The sequence below is a fragment of the Dothidotthia symphoricarpi genome (assembly GCF_010015815.1).
Source record: "Dothidotthia symphoricarpi CBS 119687 unplaced genomic scaffold P153scaffold_9, whole genome shotgun sequence".
Taxonomy (NCBI): Eukaryota; Fungi; Ascomycota; class Dothideomycetes; order Pleosporales; family Dothidotthiaceae; genus Dothidotthia; species Dothidotthia symphoricarpi.
This window is the reverse complement of record NW_022985016.1, coordinates 682305-704440: the sequence shown is the minus strand read 5'-3', so window position 1 is coordinate 704440 and position 22136 is coordinate 682305. Positions and strand designations below refer to the sequence as shown.

Genomic DNA, 22136 nt, shown 5'->3' with positions numbered 1-22136 from the left:
AGCGATTGGGTATTGGTGTTTTGTGGGGAGGATAGGTGACTTCATGATATACAAAGAGTGGTTGTATGGAGGACATCATGGATTAATGCTGCGAGACATGATAAGTTATGCTATAATTTTCCTGGGTTGTTTATCCCTCCTTCTTCCAGTTCTCCAGGACATCACCAAGTGCCTTCTCGATGATGGGTAGATCTCTACTCTCTTCCGTCTGCCAATTCGACACTGCAAACCGACACGCAGGTTTCCCATCCCACGAGGTGCCCGAAACGTAGATCTTCCTCGTCGCCTTGATCCTATCCACAAGGACCTTGTTCAATCCCTCGTCCTTCGCCCTGAACAACACAATGATAAAAACTCGACTCAAAACCTCATCCTCCTCTCCTTCAAATTCTGGAAGCAACTCAAACTCCTCGCTCTGGATGATGAACTTCGCAATACCCCTCGCAAGCTTAACTTGACGTTCCAGCATATCTTGGTAACCAGCTTTCCCATACGCAACGAGGGAAGCATACACAGGCAATGCCCGAAAACGTCTCGAGTTCTCAAGGCCGATATTCAGAGGTGACATGATATTATCATCTCCGCCCGAAGTAGCGAGATACGCCGCATTTGGGTTCACAAACACGCGTTCAGCAATGTTCCGATGTCGAGAAAGGAAGAACCCGCAATCATACGGCACATTGAGTAACTTATGGCCATCCCCTGTAATTGAATCCGCGAGCTCGAGACCCTCACAAAACTGCGTTATAGCACTGTATTCGGGTTTATCAAGCACGCGGCCCATGATACCAAAGGCGCCGTCGACGTGTATCCACGCGCCGTACATATCGCACAGCTTCCGCAGTTCCTGCATCTCCTCCAGCCCCGAAGTGGCAAATAGGCCCGTGTTGACTTCTGAAGCCGAGACGGCGACGATGCATGCCGCGCCAGGTCGTTCGAGATGTTTCCTCAAAACTTGCATGTCGAATTTATGCGGTGCGTCGGCCATCCCAATACTCTTCACACTTGCGCGTCCCATGCCGAGAATACTCGCCGCTTTGGCCAACGATGAATGCGGCACGGTGGTCAGAATTTGTATCTCGTCGATACCTGCGCGTCGCATCGCCTCCACGATGCCAAACTCCCCCACGCTGTTTTCCGCATCCGTACGATGCGCCGACGCCTCGGCGAGGATATACTCGCGTCCGCACGCCAGCCCCAGCACGTTCGATGCAGTTGCTCCCGTAGTGAACGTCCGGTGGCTCCACGCTCCTGGCTCGAAGTTGATTAACTCGCATAGAAGGGCAAGGGCACGGTCTTCAACGTTTGTAGTGATGGTCTCGTTGGGTAGGTGAACTTGCACATTTTGGTCGTACAGGGTGACGAGATTGTCGGCGAGGGTGGCGACGGGGGTGCTACCGCCAATGACAAACCCGTAGTAGTTGGCGGACCGGGAGGACGCGTTGAAGGCTGGAGTCAGGTCGGAGTGCAGGTGTTGGATTGTTGCTGTGAGGCCGAGTCCCTGAGTAGGGAGATGGGGTACGAGCTTTTGTTGAGCTTTGGTGATTGCTGATGAGGACGGAAGGACGTCTTGAGGTGGATGAGAGGAGTAGAGGTTTGTAATTTCAGCGGACAGTTGCTTGATGATTTCTGGATCTTCGGCCTTCATGATGGACGTTTGCGGATCTCGGTCTTGAGAAGTCATGATGAGCTGTTGTCAGAGTCTTACGAAAATACAAAAGTTGTCGGTGATACTCTTGTAGTGTACTGACTGGGATATCGTCTCCTGAAGTCAGAATGGAGGTCGTGTGACTGTTGCTGTTGCTGTTGCTAACTCCTGGTGTAGGAATGACTCACTGGTTCGAGTGCGCTAACGGGAATCGAGCTACAGATGTCTGCAAAGTAAGCCGGGTAATAGTCTATTCAGGTATCAAAATTTCTAGATCAATATGTGCTGTGAGCAGTCGCGTTGCAGACTTGCTAATGTAGCCTCAGAAAATCCAGGCAACCAGCTTGAGTAATCATTCATCTCAATTGTTACATTTGGTCTTCTGACAAAAGACAGAACAATCATGTTCTCATGGTCCCCTAATTATTCCGTGACAAAGCTAAAGTAATATGTGAGGGAGTTGCAGAGTGATGATCCGACAGGAGAGATGATATATCGTCACGTGTCGTGGCGATTAGAGTAGAGCGTTGCTAACACACGCGTCGTGCAACACGACTAACGAGCATCATCCGCGATATTGCCACCACGACACCTGCAACGCTGCGATTCGATGCATATGGACGCGTAGAATACCGATGCAGGCCTTTTTCACGACAATGCGACGCTCTAATGCCTCAGAACAACCTTAAGAAGCATCTCACCTGGTTCCAATCCACGAAGCCCTTCATTCCGCCCGCCACTTCGCTCGTTGTATACGATCCCGACGCGCCAACGAGTTCAGACACACTTTCGCAGCAACATGCATTCTTAGCCGACTCCGAGATAAACAATGCGCCCGAATTTTCTCCAGAACCAGCGCCTGCACCACCCGCTGCCCGACCGATCCCACCCCGCACCCTTACCCGCACGAAGACGATAGATATACATAATCCACCAGGAAGGGAAGGAACGGCTGGGGATATGGCGAGGCTGCGGGCCACACCAGGGAGTGGAAAGCCTAGGCTTGTCTTAGCGGGGCTGCCTCCATATGGAACATCTTCATCGTCGGCAAGTGGAGAGCGGGGCGATGCAGGAGAGACCCGTGGCAGGACCGGTGGGCTCTCCTGGGTCGACGGGCAAGACGGAATTGCTGTGGCGAGAAGGAACTCCGGATCATCCGTCACGCCAACCTCTACACAGCTGGCAAGCAGGAAACAGCGTGTTCAAACAGTCGATGTTGATGCAATCGACCTTACTGGAGAGGAAGAGGCACCAGCTCGAACGCGCGTTAACAAGGGGAAAAAGCGAAAGAGCGACGAGTTTGAGGAGGATCTTCGACATACAAACGCCCCTAGGCTGACGCGGACTACTCCCGTATTGAGTCCTGGTCTCGCGGACGACGACTTCGCTGACATTGACGATATGGTCATGGCTCCAGATGATCCGCCACCGCCTTATTCCACTGGCAACACCAATGCCGTGCGAATTCGAGTGTCACCAGAGGACGAGAATCGATATGCAGCAGCTACAGAACCTCCGCCGTCCTCACGCAGTCGCAAACGCAAACCTTTGAGCCGTGTACCCTCCGAAACATCTGCTCCCGCTCGTAAAATAGGCAAGCAGGCCCGTAGCCCTTCGCCGCTAAAGAAGGAGACAACATGGACGGAGCATCTACAAACACCCAAATCCAGAAGAGTTGTGATGGATTCAGAGGATTCAGAGGATGACTTTGGCGGGTTCGATGACATGGATCTTGATGTACAGTCGGAAGTTAGGTCGCCATCGCCTTTGAAGAAGACACGCAACAAGACTCCAAGCAAGAGCCCAAGTAAACGTCGCCACGATCATATGCCCTTGCCAATCCGCTCTCCTCTCAAGGTCACTCGAAGTCCTAGCCCTTGCGAGATGAGGCATGATTCGATGCCGACACCAGTCAAATCGCAGTCTCCGCGAAAGAAATCATCTTCGCCAAAGAAAGCGCAAAGCACACCCAGCATCTCTGCTTCGCAGTCAAAACCTACTCCACCTTCATCTGATCTGTCGAAAGAAGATTTGGTTACGATCAATCAAACTGTCGAGCGATTTCTAAGCTCCGAAGGGCATCGTTTGCAATTCCATCTAAACGCTGCAAGCTCGGCTTGGGATAGGGCTCGTGCGGCGTTCGTCGAGCATTTGGCAGAGGCCGGAAAACCGACTTCAGATGAACAAGAGAAAATGTCCTGCGCACGATCACGGAAAGAAGCTGTTGAGCAGCTGATCGCTCTGAGGGAAAGACACGTGAGCATCTGCGCAGAACGTCAGAAAATCAAGGAAAAGCTCGAGAACGACCTGAATATTGGGCACTTTGATTCGATCGAAGCGGACGGACAAGCCATCAACAAGCTACAAAAGCCACTCAGTGAGATTCAGGTCCAGATGTACCATCTTCTAGATACTGCGGGCATCAAGCAACGACCCAGGACTATAGTAAAGACCGAGTCAAAACCTTTGAGCAATGTTGTCATAAATTCAACACAGGCACCCTCTGCTCGGCAGAGGACAAAAGCTCCCTCTGATTCGGAGTCTGGCCATGTTCCGCAAACGCAATATGTCAGACAGACGCAGGTTTCCGTCCAAGAAGTGTGGACACCTACTCGTAGTATTCGATTTGCTAAGGAGCAAGTTGTTACCTCTCCACCCCCACCATTGAATTTGGGCTATCGTGGGTTCAATGATGAGGGCGCCAGTAACCGACCCAACCCAAGAACTCAGGAGCGATCTCACCGCATACCTGAAACCCCACAGCGCCATCCACTCCCACCGCGCTACGCGCCTGCTAATGCTCGCGAGTCTAGCGGGCAAGAATCTTTCCACACGCCTGACGAATTCGGAACCATGGAGTTCGATGATGACGACAGCGAAGTCTTATTTACCGGCACTATGGGCCGTCCACCTGGGCCTCCCACAGAGATCAATGAATACGACGACAACGCGGTCGATGACGATTTCGGTGTGGACGATGATGAGGATTTCCTCCACGAGATAAGCAACATCGAGAACCAAGCACCAGCCAGCTTTAACTGGAGAGGCGAAAGGGCAGAAAATCAAGTGACGGCTCATTCTCGAGAAGTCCCCCGCGAAACTGCGGTGAGTAGAGTGCAGCAAAGAAACCAGCAAGCCTCGCCAAAGAAAGCACAGTTCAACATGCCCGGTAAGAACACTGCCGGCATGAACTTCCCATGGTCTCAGGATCTGAGGAAAGCTCTGATCCACCAATTTGGCCTCCGGGGCTTTCGACCAGGACAGTTGGACGCTATTAATTCCACGTTAGCCGGAAAGCATTGCTTTGTTTTGATGCCAACCGGAGGCGGGAAATCACTGTGTTACCAGCTGCCATCGGTTATCACTTCCGGGAAAACACAAGGCGTGACTGTCGTTGTCTCCCCGCTTCTGAGTTTGATGGAGGATCAAGTCACTTCCGCTTGCGAACGCTTCGGCATGCAAGCGTGCTTGATCAACGGCGAGTCGACGGCGGATCAAAAGAAACACATCATGAACGCTTTGAACAAACGAGAACCCCAAAAGTTCATACAGTTGCTTTACGTTACACCAGAAATGCTCAGCAAGAATCTGAGGATGATCGAAACCTTCCAGCAGCTGCATTCTCGTGGTTCTCTAGCCAGGATTGTCATTGATGAAGCACATTGTGTTAGTCAATGGGGCCACGATTTCAGACCGGATTACAAAGCGCTCGGAGATGTCATACGTCAACTACCAGGTGTGCCCGTCATCGCCCTTACAGCGACTGCAACGCAGCTGGTCCGTAGCGATGTAGTTGCAAACTTGGGTATTCAGAATTGTTGCCAGTTCTCGCAAAGTTTCAACCGACCCAATCTGTCATACGAGGTTTTGCCCAAGTCCAAGAACATAGTAAATGCTTTTGCGGATCTCATCAAAGAGCGATACTCCGGCAAATCTGGCATCATCTACTGCTTGTCTCGCAAAAGCTGCGAGCAAGTTGCGAAGAAGCTATCGGATCTTGGCATTCGCGCGTTCCATTATCATGCAGGTATGGAATCTAAGGAGCGATCGGAAGTCCAGCGCAAGTGGCAGAAGAACGAATATCAAGTCATCGTTGCCACGATCGCCTTTGGAATGGGTATCGACAAGGCTGATGTGCGATATGTCATCCATCACACTTTGCCGAAGAGCTTGGAGGGCTACTATCAAGAGACTGGCCGTGCTGGTCGTGACGGCAAACGGTCGGAGTGCTACTTGTACTACCAGTACTCTGATTCGAGAACGTTGCGAAAGATGATTGAAGAAGGAGAGGGCAGTTGGCAGCAAAAGCAACGACTATTTGACATGCTGCGAACCGTGATTCAGTTCTGCGAGAACAAAGCCGATTGCCGACGTGCTCAGGTGCTGGGCTACTTCAGTGAATCATTCGATCCCGCGAACTGCAAATCGACCTGCGACAACTGCCGTTCTGATGCTACATTTATCACAAAAGACCTCACCGAGTATGCTGCCATGGCCGTCAAACTTGTAGGCGCAATCCACGAGAATAACGTCACAATGCATCAATGCGTCGACGCTTTCCGAGGTGCGAAGGGCGCCAAGATTGGAAAGACTGGTCTGAAAGAGGTTGGGTGGGGTTATGGAGAAGATCTGGAACGAGGCGACAATGAGCGTATTTTCCAGTCTCTGCTCGATGCTGGAGCTTTCAAAGAGACGAGTATTACTAACAAGGTTGGTTTTGCAACCAACTACCTTCATGTAAGCTTCTTCCGTTCCGTACAGATCCAACGCTGATAATGTTAGCCTGCTTCAAGCCGCAACGAATATGAAAGCAAACGCAAACAACTGAAACTACAAGTCCGTGCCTCGCCTCGTAAGACTAAGGCCAAAGAGCCGGTCGCAAAGAAACCGAAGAAGCAGCGGTCGGACTGCCCATCAACATACGTTTCGTCTCCAGTCAGAGCACCGAAGCAGACAATCCGCCAATACACGTACAACCAAGATGACGACGAGGAAGATGAAGCCTACTACGACAAGCCTCGGCATCCTACTCGCAATCAGAAGGCTCGCGCTCGCGAGGTCAATGACAACGATTCCGACGTTGCTGAGTTTGCACCAGTACGCGTTGCGAAGCCTGTAAAGGCTACTAAAGCAAAGGGCCTTGGTGTTCCCATCACAGTCGACCAAAGAACGACCGGTCTATCCGATGTCCAAAGAGACATCCTCAGGGACTTCATGGAAGGTGCAAAGGCGACGAGGACCTACATCATGAACGAGAAGGGCCATCGTGGCAATCCGATCTTCACCGATACCGTACTGCGAGAAATGGGTCTCGAACTTCCTAGCGACTTGGATGAGATGCGAGCTATACCCGGGATACGACCGGAAATGGTGGATATGTATGGAAGGCGATTCTTCGCCCTAATCAAGAACACTCGAGGGTGTTATGGAGACGAAGCCCCCGTACGCAAATATCTTCCGGCTCGGCGTACACAGGTCGTACATGAAGTATCCGATGACGATGACGACGAATATGGACAACCCGAAGATCCAAATCACCGCGTCGTTGTTGACTTGTGTGCCAGTGACGAAGACGAAGTACCGGCCGCCGTGGAAGACGAAAGCGACTACTCTTACGACGACGACGATGATGATGATGGTGCTGTGCATACAAGCCATCATTTCACCCAGCATGCGGATCCAGAGGTTGAGGCTTTCAACAGAACGATGACACAGCTTCAAGCTCCTACCAGCGCCTCGACTACCAAAGCGCCTGCCTCGAGATCAGGTTCGAAAGCACCAGGAGCTGGATACAAGAAGGGCAGGTTTGCTCGAAAATCTGGAAGTTTTGGCAAGCCTTCTGGCGTTAGGAAGCGGACAGCGGGGAAATCCTCCAGTAGCAGAGCGTCTGGAGGAGGCTCGGGACCGACCAGAAGGCCTACCGGGGGAGGCAGTCGGAAGGGAGGTGGGGCCGGTGCAGGCGGGAACCAAGGTGGGCAATGGGCCTCAATCATGGCGATGCCTACGTGAGGGTGGTTGAATGGAGATGGTATGGATAACATGTAGATGTGGTTGTCTTATGTGACGTTGGTGTTATTTTGGCGTTTTACACCTGGTGTTAGAGTATGATTCATGATGAACTGCATTTTTAGGGCGTTATCCCCGCATTTGCTTGCGTATACATCTATACTATCTTACGCAGAATATGCAATGAAACAGTATAGCCTACAAGGATGTTGCTGATCTCTCCAACACTATGTCATCTATGCCTTTACCCAACATTAATCCCCGACATGATGCTCCGACATGACGCTGCCGAGATCCGAGCGGGCAAAATCTCCCTTTAGAACGATGCGACCCTCGCTAGGCGGTTCATCATCGGCAAAACTCACTAGCGTCTGTTAGCTTACTCAAAATGCACTTCAAACGGCAACTTTCTCCGCAGCACTCCAGCAACTTGGAAATTGCCGTCAAACGGCCACGACGCAATTGGATGAGATTAGACTTGGGGCTCTGCATAGAAGCGGGACGATGCGACGCGGAGTCTGGGGAGATCTTGGGGGTGGATATGGGGTTCCCATGTGCAGGAGGAGTGTCGGAGGAAATGACGACATGGGTGGGCGGGGCTACAGCTTGCGGCTCTTAACGGCTGGTAGACGCGGGTGGCTTGAGGGAAGGGACGAGTATCGTTCACGGGAGTGTGAGTACATTTGAACACGTCTTTGTTGTTGGAATGACCATTTACTATCTGTTTGTTTGCTTCCATACTTCCTCTTCACCTCCCTCAAGCAACGATGGTTCTTCAGAGTTGAACGTTGCTCGGCCAGTCTCGCCAGGTCCCACAGAACCCTCACAAAATGACTCGCAAAGCATCGACATACGACGCAAACCAAGACCCGCTGCGTTCAAGCGTCTTGAATGGAGCCTCAACATCCTCGACACACCGACATAACACCACGCTGCAGTTCACGTGAGCTCCTACGACCAATCGTGCTCCAAGATATCGGAAAAACGGGTACCGCTAACATGACAGATCCTTGACGGATGGAGGCTCCAATGTAACAACCGGCTTTTTCAGCAGGTATAAGTATGTCGGTAGTTGCTGTTCTGTAGTCTTTCCCTTCCTCAGTGCTTGACCAGACGATACATACAAGGAAAGTCTGAGGATGTCAGGAAAAGCTGTAGACAAGAAAGAAGCGATTGATATCGCCCCGGCACAATCGCAGATCCATCGGGAGGTTGCGGAGATGGGTCATGTGGATCAGTCGCTTGTAGCGAGGGAACCGTATGGGCCGGGTGGTGAGTTTTCTCTCATATCTTCTGGAGAAGGTTTGGAGTACTATGAGATCAAAATTGACGACAATGCCAGGATTCAAGGGTCTCTTCTCAAACCACTATGTTGCAATGTGCGCTGCCTTTGCAACCATCGGTGGCCTATTGTTTGGTTATGATCAGGGAGTCATCTCAGTCACCCTCGTGATGGACCAGTTCCTAGGGACCTTTCCTCGAGTTTCTACCCAAGCGTCTGGAGCTGGGTTCTGGAAGGGACTGATGACCGCCATGCTTGAGCTTGGAGCTTTGATCGGCGCGCTCTTTGCGGGATGGCTCGCGGATAAGTTGTCTCGGAAATACTCGATTGTCGTGGCTGTCGTAGTCTTTACGGTTGGCAGTGTTTTGCAAACTGCGGCTGTCGAGTACGCGATGCTGACCGTTGGACGGTTGATCGGTGGTATGGGCATCGGAGCGTAAGCCACTCCCCATCTCCCACTAACTCCAACTTCGCACAATGAAGAAGAAATGTTAACAGCTCACAGTCTAGCAACCATTGCTCCACTCTACATCTCGGAGATCGCACCCCCAGAAATTCGTGGCGCCCTCCTTGTCCTCCAGGAATTCAGCATCGTCCTCGGTATAGTAATAGCCTTCTGGACCACGTACGGTACGCGCTTCATGGCCGGCCAATGGTCGTGGCGTCTCCCCTTCCTCATTCAGATGATTCCTGGCTTCATCCTCGGCGCAGGCATCGTCTTCCTGCCTTTCTCTCCCCGCTGGCTCTCAAGCAAAGGCCGCAATGATGAGGCTCTCAACGTTCTCGCCAAGCTGCGCAGCCTTCCTGCTACGGATCCTAGAGTCCTCCAGGAATGGTGCGAGATCCGTGCCGAAGTTGTTTTTGCGCAGGAAGTCAATCGCGAGAGACATCCAGACCTGCAGGAGCCTACAAGGGCAAATAGATTCAAGCTCGAGGTTGCGTCGTGGATGGATTGTTTCCGACACGGTTGCTGGAAACGGACAGTAGTGGGTGTGGGCATCATGTTTTTCCAGCAGTTTGTTGGTATCAACGCACTCATCTACTACGCGCCGTCACTTTTCGAAACCCTCGGCCAAGACTACGAAATGCGACTTCTGCTATCTGGAATCATCAACTGTATGCAACTTGTCGGCGTGGCGACGAGCCTCTGGACCATGGACAGATTCGGAAGACGTCCATTGTTGCTTACTGGCGCCGGGCTGATGTTTGTCTGCCACTTGATCATCGCTGTTCTGGTTGGCAAGTATGGTGGAAGATGGGAGGACTATGCTACGGAAGGCTGGGTTGCTGTGGCCTTCTTGTTCTTCTACATGTTCAGCTTCGGCGCAACATGGGGCCCAGTACCTTGGGCTATGCCTTCAGAGATATTCCCTAGCTCGTTGCGTGCAAAGGGTGTTGCGCTTTCGACCTGCTCGAACTGGTTCAACAACTTCATCATCGTAAGTCTCTCTGCCCCCATCTTCATCCAAACTTCAAATGACTAACAAAGTAAAGGGTCTCATCACCCCGCCCCTTGTGCAAAACACTGGCTTCGGTGCTTACACATTCTTCGCCGTCTTCTGCGCTCTTGCCTTTCTCTTCACGTTCTTCTGCGTACCCGAGACTGCAGGGAAAAGCCTGGAACAAATGGACGAGGTCTTCAAGGATGTTAGTAGTGAGGCAGAAGAGCAGAGGAAGGCGAGAATCATGCGAGACATAGTAGAGGGGAAGGGAGACGAGTGTATCGACACCCCTTGAACATTGAGTTGGAGGTGGAAATGTAAATTATAACAGAGTCTCTATACTGCAATAGAAGACAAAATGACTAATGATGCTAATGAAGCCGAACTTTATTCATAACCCGATCGCAATATCCCCAATTCGTAACGCCGCCCTTATGCATGTGGTATATGAATCGCTTCGTGATGTCATGTGATGCATGTCCTTCCGTTCGTGTCGTTGTCCGGTACACACTGCCTGCCCATTTGATTTTTTTGCCAAAATCCCTTCAACGCCGTGTCAATCTTCTTTCCTTTACTTTCCGATATACGTGGAAGAAGTGGTGTCCGCAATAAGATTAAGCCTTTCCTCGTAACATTATTACAACTCCAGTCTTCGAACCGCAGTTTCCAAGTTGCCGGTGACGTTGATGTCCTTTGCGACAGGGATTGGTCTTCCTCCACTGAACTGAACAACTTGCTCAACCAAGCCATCCCATTTTATACCACGCACAAATCTCCCTCTCACTATGTCTTTGTTTGCTTGTCTCGCCGTTGCCGTTGCCGTTGCCGTTGCCGTCGTAGGTGTAGTAGGTAGTGCCACCTGTCCAAGGATAGCCTCGAGTGCCAGATGCGCGTAACACACGGCCTCATTCGCGTCGCCCGGTATGCCAATATCGTCCAAGGGTTTTGTGATGACGCTCTCGGGGAGCTCGGCTTCGAGAAAGTCGATAATGTTGGAGTTTCTCGCGCCAGCACCGCAGATGAAGAGCTCGTCGACCTTCTGGTCTTGTGGGAAGAAGGTGTGGAGTAGCTTGCGGTATCGCATCAGGACGTTCTGAGCTGTGATGCGCGTGATGGTGGCGAGGGTGTCTGCTTCGGACATGCGGAGCGAGATGCACTCGTCGATGAGTCGCTGGGCTTCGTGGTCGCCGAACATTTCTGTCGCTATGTGCATAGGAGGTGCCGTGCGCAGGTAGTCGTACGTATGAATGAAACGGTCTACGATGGTTTGATTAACAGTTCCGTCCGCCGCGAACTTTCCGTCGTGGTCTTCGACCTGGTTGTTCGAGGTGCAATATCGCATGGCGTAGTCTATGAGAAGGCTTCCTGGGCCGCAGTAACGGGATATCGGTGCGTGGGAGGTGTTGTCGCTGGATGCTGGAATGAAGCTGAGGGTCGCAAGCTCGTTGATGTCAAGGCAGGCGCGGAACTTTGTGGGGTCTCGTAACAACAGACTGTCAATATAAGCAACAGAAGTCACTTGGTGTTCTTGGACTGCGCGATCCATCACGGAAAAATCAAAGACGGCGGTGATTCCTGTCTCAGCAGTGATCACAGCGTTCCAGCCGAGTGGATGGTTGCTCGCATTGCTCGTCTGAGAGATATGGAATCGTCTCAGAGTAGGGGTGTGCGTACCCACCAGGTCGATGGAGGTATGTGGTATTCTGAGACTCTGGCAGAATGTCTTGATGCCGCTGGCAAAGAGCTGCCCGAGTGCGGCATTGGTGGATGCCGCGACCAACGGCTTGTATTGGGCTTCCCGCAGCAAATTGAGGATACGGGCTCTGATTTTAGGCGCGACGGCGATCTCGGTATACTGTTGTCATTAGCAGTGAGCCAAGGATAGAACGGAGGAGGTCACTGACCTGTAGAAGTTCGATACGCAATGGAGCATCGTGTGCTCTTCGACGGTAGCGTACTAAGGCAAGGGAGAGCTTGGTCAACCCACTTCCACTGCACACCCCCAAGACCTTGAGGTCAAGAGCATCTCTTGTGTTCCCGTCGACAATAGTTCCCTGGCTTTGAGCAACATCCCTGGCGCTCATGACTGAATCTCTGCGGCGCAGTCCTGGTTGGATGCTTCGGGTCATTACCTTAGCCGTGCATATGCTCGCTGGACAATCAAAACGAGGGTGCGTTAGTGACATGTTATATGTAGACGTTCGTCCGACTCACCGGGACAAATGTCCATGCAATGAGCCTCTATTACGCACTTTTCGCCAGAGACAAGATGGTCGGGGTAATCCTTAGCGCCCGGAAAGCAATCCCGTTGCGCAGGTATCCTACTCCAATGAGTCACGTGGATATAATTCGAGACGAATTACTCCATGAGGATGCATCGAAACGAAGTTCCGCGACGAGATCTTTGGAAAACATGACGTAGGGAAGTATTCCCTATGCAGAACGGGATTATTCTCCAGCTCCAAAGGCGTGTTATAACGAAAATAAAAGCGAGTAGGTAAGGGTGGCGTCACACGAGATCGACTGGGCCAGTTTGCCGATATGCAGGTACAGTACAGCGGTAGAGGCCCTGCCTCTCGGCAAATAGTGAAACCGGGAAAGGATTACCTTCCGAGACATTCAGCGCCACCTTGCATCAAGTGCTAGGGTATTGCACTTTGGTACAAACGGTATTAGCCTTGCACACACATGTTGATTGTTCCTGCAGTAGTTCGGCTTTGTAGTGATTGTTGTCTCGTCTGGTTAGGCTGAGTCTTGCGAATCCTATTCCCTGTCTCTCTCGACTTGCCAAAAGCCTGTGCAGTGGGAATGTCTACCGAAGGGTCGGTCCGCCGGTTGTAGCCAATGAACGCTGGCCTGTTCATATATCCAGGCTCGAACTGACGGTATCATATCTTCATGGGCGTGTGTATGTATGATGTGCCCCTTGGAAGCATAAGCCCTTATCCGCTTTATGTGGCAAGCTTCCATCCGTCATGATTGCTGATCAAGACAGTTCTGACCAATCGGTAGGCCTATTAAGAACTGCCAATAAACAGCGAACGGCCCATACTTCCGAGGATACCACCGTTGTGTGTTTGGTAAGCCAACACATCGCTGGATTGCGGCCACAGTAGTATCGCCTCGGCCAGTTAACTGTTCGCCTCTGGGAAAGGTCTCTCGGCAGACTTCTGGAAGCCATAAGGAATATGTGCGGATGTGGATGTGTATTTCCAACAATTAAAACAAGAACGTCTGGAAAGAGCAAAACATATCATGCATCTTAAGTAATCGCATTTCTCCAAGACTGTGCGGCCAAGCGCCTAATATCGATGGCGGTTTAAGGATTCGGATTACCCTTAATACTCATGTTGAAAGCATGCGTACCGTCAGGGCGTAGGTAAGTTGTCACCAGCGAGCGGTCCTTCGTTGCTCGCATCATGATGCAGCACCATGCAATTCCTGTCACGCATTCCAGTCCTGATGAAGAGAAAACAAAGGAGCATATCCACGTTCGACTTGAACTTTTGCCACGTACACCCGCGACCCGAAAATGCTGATGTCTCGAGTTCAGCCTGAGTCTGTGAAATTCAATCTGTTCCCCACTCTGCTTTGAGCGCATTGATGATCCAGGTAGTCGGCCAAAGATGAGTGCTCTCGAATTTGACAAGAAGCTGTAACACTTCAGTCCGTTCTTGTGGATCGGCTACGAGCGGTCCCCAGATGAAAATGGTGTGGCACAGTGTTATCGATATAGGTACAGTCTCCGGCGAGCTTTTGCACGCGCCACATATGGCTCGTGCATGCTCTAGAATCTGACGCTAGTTGGGTCAGTGAAAGTGATCTTGAATGCCAAATTGGATAACTTACGTCTACCTCTGACAGCCTTCCAGAACTACGAATTGCAAACTTTGGACCCGGCTTATAGCTAAGCAATAATATGCACGAGAAGTGATAGAAACCGAACGACACGACTGTCACCATCAGCATAAAATGTTACATGTGGGTTGGAGCTGCTCACCATGCCAGTCCGTCGTGAACCATATCTCAGGGAATATGCCATGGTCGCTAGCTGGACCTTGCCAGATTGGATCAAATCCATTAGGTCTCTCTTCAGCCCATGTATGGACGGAATCCCAGAGTTCTTGCCATCGTCCCAGTTTGTGGGTCCTTTCGTCCTGTGGTTCATTGCCTTCGAAGCAAAAGTTGACGACACAGGCTGTATACCATGTCATCTGATTGGCCCATGCAGTCTCCAGTCTCAATCGAGCCAGCGGGTGCGAGTCTTGCATAGAACCTGGAGCAGGATGAAGCTGCAGCGAAAAGTCTATGTCTGGCGGTTGCTGATTGATGGTGGCGTTGTAAAGACATTGGCGGACATAGACCCAGAAGGCAGCTTCGCGCAACGAAGGCGCAGAAGGGTCAACAAAATGGTGACCCTGTGACGCACGTAGAATGGCTGAGCAACCTGCCAGATGCTGCTCGTCGTCTGAGCCCGTACTCGATGGGACTGCTTGAGTTAGGTGGAAGGCACATGGCAAGAACTTGGACAAATCTCACCGTTGAGCTGTTCGTAAAAACGTAGGATGACGATAGCACACAAAAGCGTTTCGTCGTGACTGGCAGTATCGTCATTGAGACGATCGATGAGCAGTGCGATACAGTGCTGGTATGCTGCCTCGGCCGTCACATCATCCCTGCGATGGCGAGCTGCAAACGACAAGACTGCATGACACAGAACTGGGCATTTTTTTACCTTCTCCGGAACCCCCAACGTAAATTGACGGGTCGCATCAGTGCAGTCGAGCCACCTGCCAAGATGTTCTGTGTAATGATGCACAAGCAAGGCTTCGTCGTGTGTGAGGGTGATGGGATCCTTGAAGGTCCGTCTCCCCTCCTCAAGCCGCAAGAACTGCAGGTTCCCACTTGGAACACCACCCGCTGAGCTTGTCGAGCCTGTAATCAAGAACGGTGAACTTGGTGAACGCTGGATGCCCGATGATGATGGAGTAGCAGCGCTTGCTGATGTTGCCACGTGACTGTCGGACCGGCTGTTGTCCCGGACCAATTGCGATCCACTTGAGACCGTCTGACTGTCTCCACCATCAACACCGTCGCCATCGATGCCATCGCTATCGATCTCCATGTTTTCGTCTTCATCACCGTTAGTGAGAGCCGTGCTGGGTGATCGTTCAGTCGGTTGATAGTCCTTGAACTTGGTGTGCGGTGCTTCCCATTGACACGGACGATTTTTCTTCTTGCACGCGTTGCAGATGGGTTTTGTCTCGTCGCCTACAACCGAGTCAGTAAGGCGAGTCATCTATCAATGGGCAACTTACACTTGACGCGACGGGCACGGCAGGTCAGACTGTATATAGACACCATCAGCCTTGTGGTAGTAACTCAGAAGACCCACTTACCAGCCGCTCCTGGAACGATATTTTCCCATAAGGTCGGTATTGAGAAAAAGCTACTCGAATCGAAGTTTTTGGGCTGCGATGCGTTTGCTATCGTAATCGTACGAGACGAACCAAGAAATGCCGAGTTGCGTGTAGCAGCATGAGTGAATAAGGGAGTCCCGATGTTCTCGAACATGGATCCATGATGCGTATTTCGACTGTGCGTCACTCTTACCTTGCCCGGAGGAGTATTCCGTATCGACAGATTAACAAGAATCTGTTCATCATTCCTGCCCAGCAAAGGACTGGGCCTCTAGAGGGCGGGTACGACTCCCTGACGATTTCGGCCCAGCCCTCCGTACTCACTGTTATTTGCTAGATGTGAGCTGATCATGCAGCGTTCCTTCGGTTCGATGTACCGAGAGTATTGCGCTTTCGTTTCCTAGGTGGATCCGAGTAAGCGAACATGAGCCTCAGCTCACGTAGTTCATAAGCAAAGGGTGTTGGCATGTGGCAGACGGGGAAAAGGTCCTTTTATACTTGGCCCGATTTGTTGGACATCCGGTTTGGGATGCGTTTGAGAAAATCGTCCATCCATATATTTTCCAGAAGTTTCGCAGAATGGAACTACTCGTATCGATGGCCAGTTTGGCAAAGTCTCGTCTCGATTTACAGATTTTAGACAATGGCGCTTTCGTGTGGTCATAGAGTTTCAGGCTTGGCGGTGCTCAGGTGGTCTGTCAGGTTCCATCGCTCCCAACCCAACTCGTCATAACGTGCATTCAGCCACGTCAGTTCGCTATTCTTCTCGAAGGCCTGGAATACACCCTTCTTCGATCTTACGAGTCCCGAGCGACGTAGTAACGGCTTTTGCGATCCCGATTGCACCGTCACCGTAATCTGCTCCTTGGTTGAACAGTACTTCCAGACACGTTCTCTGGCGCATGTCTCTCAGGCCCTACTCTTGCTTCATGGTCTGCTATCGTGAGATGGTCCAGATGGCTGCCCTGATCGTGTTTGACTAACGCATGGAACAGGGGATTGCTACATTTCGCAGCAATACTGGCAGGTCGATCTCAGATTCGATTTGATCCCTTCTGACGTGGTCGCTCCTTCTCACTTACCCTTGTGTGTATTGACACAACAGCTTTGAACTAATATCATGCCAGGGCAGTGACTTACCTACGGTTTGTATTTCTACACCTCTAGTTACTACGGAGCAAATCCTAAAACGTACCATTCTCGGAATACGGTCCTACGTGTACTCGTCGAGCAGGCTGTGTGAAACCCCTACGAGAAACTGGTCAGCACGTATTCTTCTAGGCACATTGCCGCCCAGCTCGTTGTGATCGCATAGACCGCGAGGGCGACACAACCTCAAGATGTCGTCATTGTGATGGTAAATGGATACATCGCCGCAGACGCTGGACGAAGAACACTTGCATGCTTAAATACCCAGGTGCAGGTAATCCGTTATGGTTCTGCTCTGATTCAAGACAGAGCCACTAGAGATGACTTCTACTTACAACATGTACCCCTTCCAACATCGCAACCACACACTCTCATGGTGTTCCTCCGCACACAAACGTACGGTCGAGTTCTCCGCCAGGGTTTCCGCGGTGTAACGTTCAACTACCATGATCCCCGGGCCATTACCGAACGAGCACTTGAAACCAAGCCGAGATTGTTGTGTCCAACAGAGAGGGAAGCAACGGATTATCTTATACAAGAGCAGAGCCGCATCTATATTTCAGTCGTGGCAAAATGGTTGTCGTAACACCTGGTTTATTATCACTGGGTAGTGGTAGGGATCTGCGTTAGGATTACTCGCCACTAGGGCGCCATTTTCTTTCGAACGTACGGTTCGCAATCCTATTAAGGAAACCATGGCAATCTTTCGCTCGGTTAGTATCTCCGATACCATTCTTTTTTAGCTTACTTTTCGTACTTGCCATTTCCATCGACTGTTCTCTCACACCTGATACAGCCTCGTCTCATAACACAATTCGTCTCATACCGGCTTGTAACGTGAACATTAGGTGTCGTTCCTCATCCTTTGATTGTTCAATTTTAGGTCATTGTGACGAAATTGATTGCCTCCGCGGAACCTCTTCCAAAGCGCTTGGTAAGTAGATGGAAGAGTCCAAAGATCCACATTCGTGTCCCTTGGCAGCTGTGAGAAACCTCTCCCATGGCAAAGGATGAGGTTGAAGATGACCAAAAAAATGACAATTAAACAACAAGGAGTGCACAATCGAAAGTGTACGCAGAGTTTTAATAACAAGGTCAGAGCGCGAAGCTTACCTACACATAATCGGCCCAGAATGCCGAATCCACTTGATGTGGGTGCTCGACTTGTTTCAACTCATCACAGTGGTGTGAAGGGCTCATGGCGCATCGTATCAAAATTGTTCGCGCTTGTAGGTTGCAAGATTGAACATTTTGGTCGAAAATCCAACCTCGGTGACATATATGAGTTATATGGGGTTTTAGAGTGAACTTCTGTTCTCTTTAGAACGTCAATGTTGTCCTCGAGATCAAAAAGCATACTGGGAATATGCATGTCAAGTACATCAACTTTGATCGAGCTATTGATTCTAACACCTACCATATCCTGCAATGTGGGTTCTTTGAACCCCCGAAATACTTACGCAAACAAATTGGCGACGGGGGGCTGTGAACACTGTATCCTTTCGAGCACTTTGCAATATTTCGCGGAAATACGAGGTCAGGATTGCGGGGTTACAGAGTGCAGTATGACGATTGAACAACAACGTGATGGATGGAGGAGGACAGGGACAAAAGTAGATGCGAGGAAGAGAAGAGTAAACGATGAGTAGTAGACGAAAGATTAGTCAAGTGGATAAAAAGGAAAAGAAGAATATTTATAAGATCTAGAGAAGAGACAAATATGAGAGAAGCAAAGTCGAGTAACGTGAGTACATCGCATGGACAGAGAGTGACATACAACACAAGAGCATGGTGATGGACTTCCAAGGTCCTCTTCGTTCCTCATGATTTATTTTTCATACTGAATATACATAATTCATGAAGTGTTACCATTCATCAACAAAGCGAGCGAAGCGAAGAGAAGCGAAACAAGCGCACCAACGCCGAGCAATGCAATCCCAAAAACAGACAATGAGCGACGATCCAAATAAAGCATCCAACAGACAACCACCACTAAACAACGCTGAACACATACCCGCCTACTCAAACAGATTCATCTTCTGTCCTAGCGAATGCGTGATCATGGTCCGATTCGTATTCTTGTTCGCCGCGCTGACCATACTGGGCGTGATACCCCTAGTCGCCACATCACCATTTCCATACTGCACCTTGTCAAACAATCCATCGTATCTGTTATCCGTAACGGAGTCCTTGCGGCTACCCCCCTTGACGGGCCTGACCGTGCTCGCTTCACTCAGCTCGGAGCTGGTGGGAGGGCGGGTACTTCGGCGTGCTGGTTTGTCATCGCTCGAGTCCTCGGAGCCGTTGGAGCGCTGTTTGTGGGAGCGATGCGAGCGCCTGGATTGTTTGGAGGAGGAACTTTGTTTGCTGACGACAGTGTCATCGTCATCATTGCGCTTGCTTCGGTGCCTGCGGCTACGATGAGAAGAGCCAATCTGGGAGATGCTGTCACTGGGTGCAACAGTGCAATTGTCGTAGTCATCTTCGGTCAGCTCCTCGATATCAAGGTCGTCGATGAAATCCTCGTCTTTGCTAGTGGCGGGCTTTGGCTCACGGCCAAAGACTCGGTTCACGAGTGAGGCTGTCTTTGAGGGCACCTTAGGCGGTGTCTTGAGAACGGGAAGCGGTGGCGGTGGCGGGGGCGAGGTTGAAGACTCGACTGTTGGATTGCGACTACTGCTATGCTTAGGGTGCCTCGAAGAGTGAGAATGCGACGACCTGGCCTTGGATCTGCTGGAGTGGGCGCTCCCTACACTGCTCCTCTTGGAATCATGATCCTGATCATGATCCGCCACAAAGGAGGAAATCAGTGTACTAGGGGCCATGCTCTGGCCTGAACTCCGAGATTTCGACACATATTCAGCTTCTTTCGGCTTCGCTGTTGATGCAGAGGACACAGTACTATTCGCCTTGTCCGCAGACGATCCACTACTCCTCGCCTTCTTTCCAGATGATACGGTGCTCGTGGCCTTGTCGGAAGATGACGTGGTGTTCGTGGCTTGGTCCAGAGTGACAAACTCGGGGCTAGTCGTTGAGCGGTGAGAGCTGAAGTGCGAACGTGCCTTTGATGGCGCGACAGACTGGGCAGGTACATACTCCGATTCATTGTCCGCGATCTCGGTAGGGGGCGCTGAAGTGTAAGACGGTGAGTGATAGCTGGGTGGGGCTTCGATCTGACGCTGTGCGTAAACACTTCTAGCCAACGGGACCTCGGTTGAATGGTACGACTCAACGTCGATTTGTCGTTGAGCGTAAACAGTGGGTGCCCGGGGCGGCGGCGAGGGTGAACGATTCGATTGCGCGTCGCTGTTGCGGTGTACTGACTTTGCAGTTGTAGACGCGGCGTAAGTGGGTTGTGGGTCTGGCGCAGGGGGCATGGTTTGGGTGGCGGTCTGAGCGAAGTTCGCGGCAGCTCTCGCCGCATCTTTGGCGTCCATGAATGCGGTGAACTCCGCTTCTTTCTTTGCGCTGTCCCGTTCGCTGCGTACCATGGCATATGCTACTGCTGCACCTGCTGCAGCACCTAGGAGTGTTCCAAAAAGCGTTTTGTTGACTCCGTTATTGTTATTGTTGTTATTGTTGTTGTTGTTGTTGTTTGTTGCCGGTATCTGTGGAACAGCAACAGGTTCAGAATTACTCCTGGGCATGCTGGGTGCTTGAGCTATGGATGGAATTTTCACCAGAGTCTCGGTCGCCATGGGAGTAGAAGTTTGTCGTGTGGTAGTTGTGGTGCGAGAGCTTGAAATGCCTCCGGAGATGGATGTTCTTGTCCAGGTGATGACCCTACTATACTCGACTATGGTTCCGTCTTCCCTCATGTCAGGCCCATTCTTGAACACGACTTCAATGCTGTTCCCGTCCAGATCGAGTACAGCAGCATTGAAGTGGCCATCTTCTTCGCATCGGGTAGCGGGTGATCCATTGGGTCGACCTCCAGCATTGAGAGCAGCGGCGTAGAAGTCGCGAACAGCCGTACGACTATGAGCGCTGAATGCTATATGAGCGGCACCGGCTTTGACACTGCATCGCTGTCAGTTGCGGTGTATAAAAAGACCGTGCGGAAGTGCTTACCCGGGTGTTTCTTGGCATAGAAAGAAGTCGGCTTCGCGGACACCAAAGCCGACCTGGTGACCTTGTTGTCCTTGGTAACGGTATCCAAGGGGCTGAAGGGCAGATAGAAAAAACGATGTCGAATGTGGAAGATGGGCTACCGTGAGACCAGTGTGGGCAATAGGCATTTTCCGAATATCGCTAAACGATGGACGAAACGAAGGGACGAAGATAGACAATCAACAAGTATTATGGCAAATACAAAGCTGTGTTTGAGGACACAGCAGACGACTGATTTGAAAGGGTTGAGAAGGCGTGGTGATGAGAGAGTAGGAGTAGTGGTACGACGTGGAAGTATATATTTCACCCCGCTAAGCTGCAGCGCCTCGATGCATCGTGATGGAAGAGATAGTAGGGCAGCCCATACTATTGCGGGAAAGCCGTCACTAGCACGCTTAATCCATGCTGTTGACTACCATGGAGTCCGTTGTCAAATTATCCTGATGCTGCCACATGTCCTGCAGCTGCAGCTAACGAAGCGAGCGCCGAAAATGAAGCGGATTGGATGTTGTAGGCGGCCCGCATCCGCACGAAGAACCGGCTCCGCTCATGTCTCACAACACCACACACCGCGCCCTTGGATTTTGGCCGCTTGACGCGTGCAGCCGAAAACTTTGCGGTCTGGGTCTGCCAGCCTGTCGTCGCACTGCGCAACTAGAATGGCGTGACGTCTACATACCTACGAAAGTGCCTTGGAACGAGGCTCAAACGACTCAGTAGTGAAGCCGAAGTCGAAGGTATCCCCGTGCAACTATACCGTCTTCGTAGATCGGGTGGCTTATGCCGCCTTGACGCTTTTCAAGAGGCTCTCTAAGCATCTTAGAAGATCTGCCGTCTTTCCATTTGTCGGGCCCTCGGTGTCGCTCTCCCGCCGCATGCGCTGCACGTAGAGGCCCCTCCCACCTAGCCTTGTAGAGTATAGCGACAAGATACTAGGAATATACTAGCTGCTATAGAACCATAGATGTTGACTGTGCTAACGACAATACGGTACGACAATTTCTATTTGCTAGAAACAAACCCACTGACGTTGACAGTGCCTACGCTAATGCTTAAGAACTACTACAAAACCGCAATGA

The 22136-nt window shown here is 51.1% G+C and overlaps 6 protein-coding genes across 6 annotated transcripts; 2 read left to right on the top strand and 4 right to left on the bottom strand.

Annotated features, from left to right (window-relative positions):
* Positions 1–59: 59 nt before the first annotated feature.
* P153DRAFT_366420 (pyridoxal-dependent decarboxylase) lies at positions 60–2073 on the bottom strand. Its single transcript, XM_033668054.1, has one exon. It carries the CDS (start codon positions 1646–1648, stop codon positions 131–133), a length of 1518 nt encoding a protein of 505 aa, XP_033524312.1. The 5' UTR covers positions 1649–2073; the 3' UTR covers positions 60–130.
* Positions 2074–2208: 135 nt separating this feature from the next.
* Positions 2209–7854, top strand: P153DRAFT_431010 (uncharacterized protein). Its single transcript, XM_033672869.1, has 2 exons — positions 2209–6385; positions 6431–7854. The coding sequence occupies exons 1-2, from the start codon at positions 2318–2320 to the stop codon at positions 7655–7657; spliced, it is 5295 nt and encodes a 1764-aa protein (XP_033524311.1). The 5' UTR covers positions 2209–2317; the 3' UTR covers positions 7658–7854.
* A 473-nt stretch (positions 7855–8327) lies between these two features.
* Positions 8328–10771, top strand: P153DRAFT_366418 (MFS sugar transporter-like protein). The gene is made up of 4 exons (XM_033668053.1): positions 8328–8926; positions 8997–9372; positions 9442–10375; positions 10431–10771. Exons 1-4 carry the CDS (start codon positions 8794–8796, stop codon positions 10671–10673), a joined length of 1686 nt encoding a protein of 561 aa, XP_033524310.1. The 5' UTR covers positions 8328–8793; the 3' UTR covers positions 10674–10771.
* P153DRAFT_227279 (uncharacterized protein) lies at positions 10718–12874 on the bottom strand. The gene is made up of 3 exons (XM_033662667.1): positions 12631–12874; positions 12283–12530; positions 10718–12233 (listed from the first exon to the last, which is right to left on the bottom strand). Exons 2-3 carry the CDS (start codon positions 12505–12507, stop codon positions 11016–11018), a joined length of 1443 nt encoding a protein of 480 aa, XP_033524309.1. The 5' UTR covers positions 12508–12530; positions 12631–12874; the 3' UTR covers positions 10718–11015.
* A 773-nt stretch (positions 12875–13647) lies between these two features.
* P153DRAFT_227166 (uncharacterized protein) lies at positions 13648–16024 on the bottom strand. The gene is made up of 6 exons (XM_033662666.1): positions 15778–16024; positions 15697–15725; positions 14918–15649; positions 14379–14867; positions 14228–14331; positions 13648–14178 (listed from the first exon to the last, which is right to left on the bottom strand). Exons 1-6 carry the CDS (start codon positions 15804–15806, stop codon positions 13948–13950), a joined length of 1614 nt encoding a protein of 537 aa, XP_033524308.1. The 5' UTR covers positions 15807–16024; the 3' UTR covers positions 13648–13947.
* Positions 16025–18854: 2830 nt separating this feature from the next.
* On the bottom strand, positions 18855–21513 carry P153DRAFT_431007 (uncharacterized protein). Its single transcript, XM_033672868.1, has 2 exons — positions 21019–21513; positions 18855–20967 (listed from the first exon to the last, which is right to left on the bottom strand). The coding sequence occupies exons 1-2, from the start codon at positions 21183–21185 to the stop codon at positions 18966–18968; spliced, it is 2169 nt and encodes a 722-aa protein (XP_033524307.1). The 5' UTR covers positions 21186–21513; the 3' UTR covers positions 18855–18965.
* Between the last annotated feature and the right edge of the window lie 623 nt (positions 21514–22136).

What these genes read in the sequence shown, in the direction of transcription:
- P153DRAFT_431007 (XM_033672868.1), bottom strand. Translation starts at nt 21,185, where the DNA reads ATGCCTATTGCCCACACTGGTCTCACGGTAGCCCATCTTCCACATTCG. An exon ending in CTATGCCAAGAAACACCCGG is followed by an intron (nt 20,968 to 21,018) that starts GTAAGCACTTCC and finishes ACAGCGATGCAG; the next exon opens with TGTCAAAGCCGGTGCCGCTC.
- P153DRAFT_366420 (XM_033668054.1), bottom strand. Translation starts at nt 1,648, where the DNA reads ATGAAGGCCGAAGATCCAGAAATCATCAAGCAACTGTCCGCTGAAATT.
- P153DRAFT_227279 (XM_033662667.1), bottom strand. Translation starts at nt 12,507, where the DNA reads ATGACCCGAAGCATCCAACCAGGACTGCGCCGCAGAGATTCAGTCATG. An exon ending in TGCGTATCGAACTTCTACAG is followed by an intron (nt 12,234 to 12,282) that starts GTCAGTGACCTC and finishes TAATGACAACAG; the next exon opens with TATACCGAGATCGCCGTCGC.
- P153DRAFT_227166 (XM_033662666.1), bottom strand. Translation starts at nt 15,806, where the DNA reads ATGGGAAAATATCGTTCCAGGAGCGGCTG. An exon ending in TATCGTTCCAGGAGCGGCTG is followed by an intron (nt 15,726 to 15,777) that starts GTAAGTGGGTCT and finishes GTCTATATACAG; the next exon opens with TCTGACCTGCCGTGCCCGTC. An exon ending in TTTTTACGAACAGCTCAACG is followed by an intron (nt 14,868 to 14,917) that starts GTGAGATTTGTC and finishes TAACTCAAGCAG; the next exon opens with TCCCATCGAGTACGGGCTCA.
- P153DRAFT_366418 (XM_033668053.1), top strand. Translation starts at nt 8,794, where the DNA reads ATGTCAGGAAAAGCTGTAGACAAGAAAGAAGCGATTGATATCGCCCCG. An exon ending in GGTGGTATGGGCATCGGAGC is followed by an intron (nt 9,373 to 9,441) that starts GTAAGCCACTCC and finishes AACAGCTCACAG; the next exon opens with TCTAGCAACCATTGCTCCAC. An exon ending in GGTTCAACAACTTCATCATC is followed by an intron (nt 10,376 to 10,430) that starts GTAAGTCTCTCT and finishes AACAAAGTAAAG; the next exon opens with GGTCTCATCACCCCGCCCCT.
- P153DRAFT_431010 (XM_033672869.1), top strand. Translation starts at nt 2,318, where the DNA reads ATGCCTCAGAACAACCTTAAGAAGCATCTCACCTGGTTCCAATCCACG. An exon ending in TTGCAACCAACTACCTTCAT is followed by an intron (nt 6,386 to 6,430) that starts GTAAGCTTCTTC and finishes TGATAATGTTAG; the next exon opens with CCTGCTTCAAGCCGCAACGA.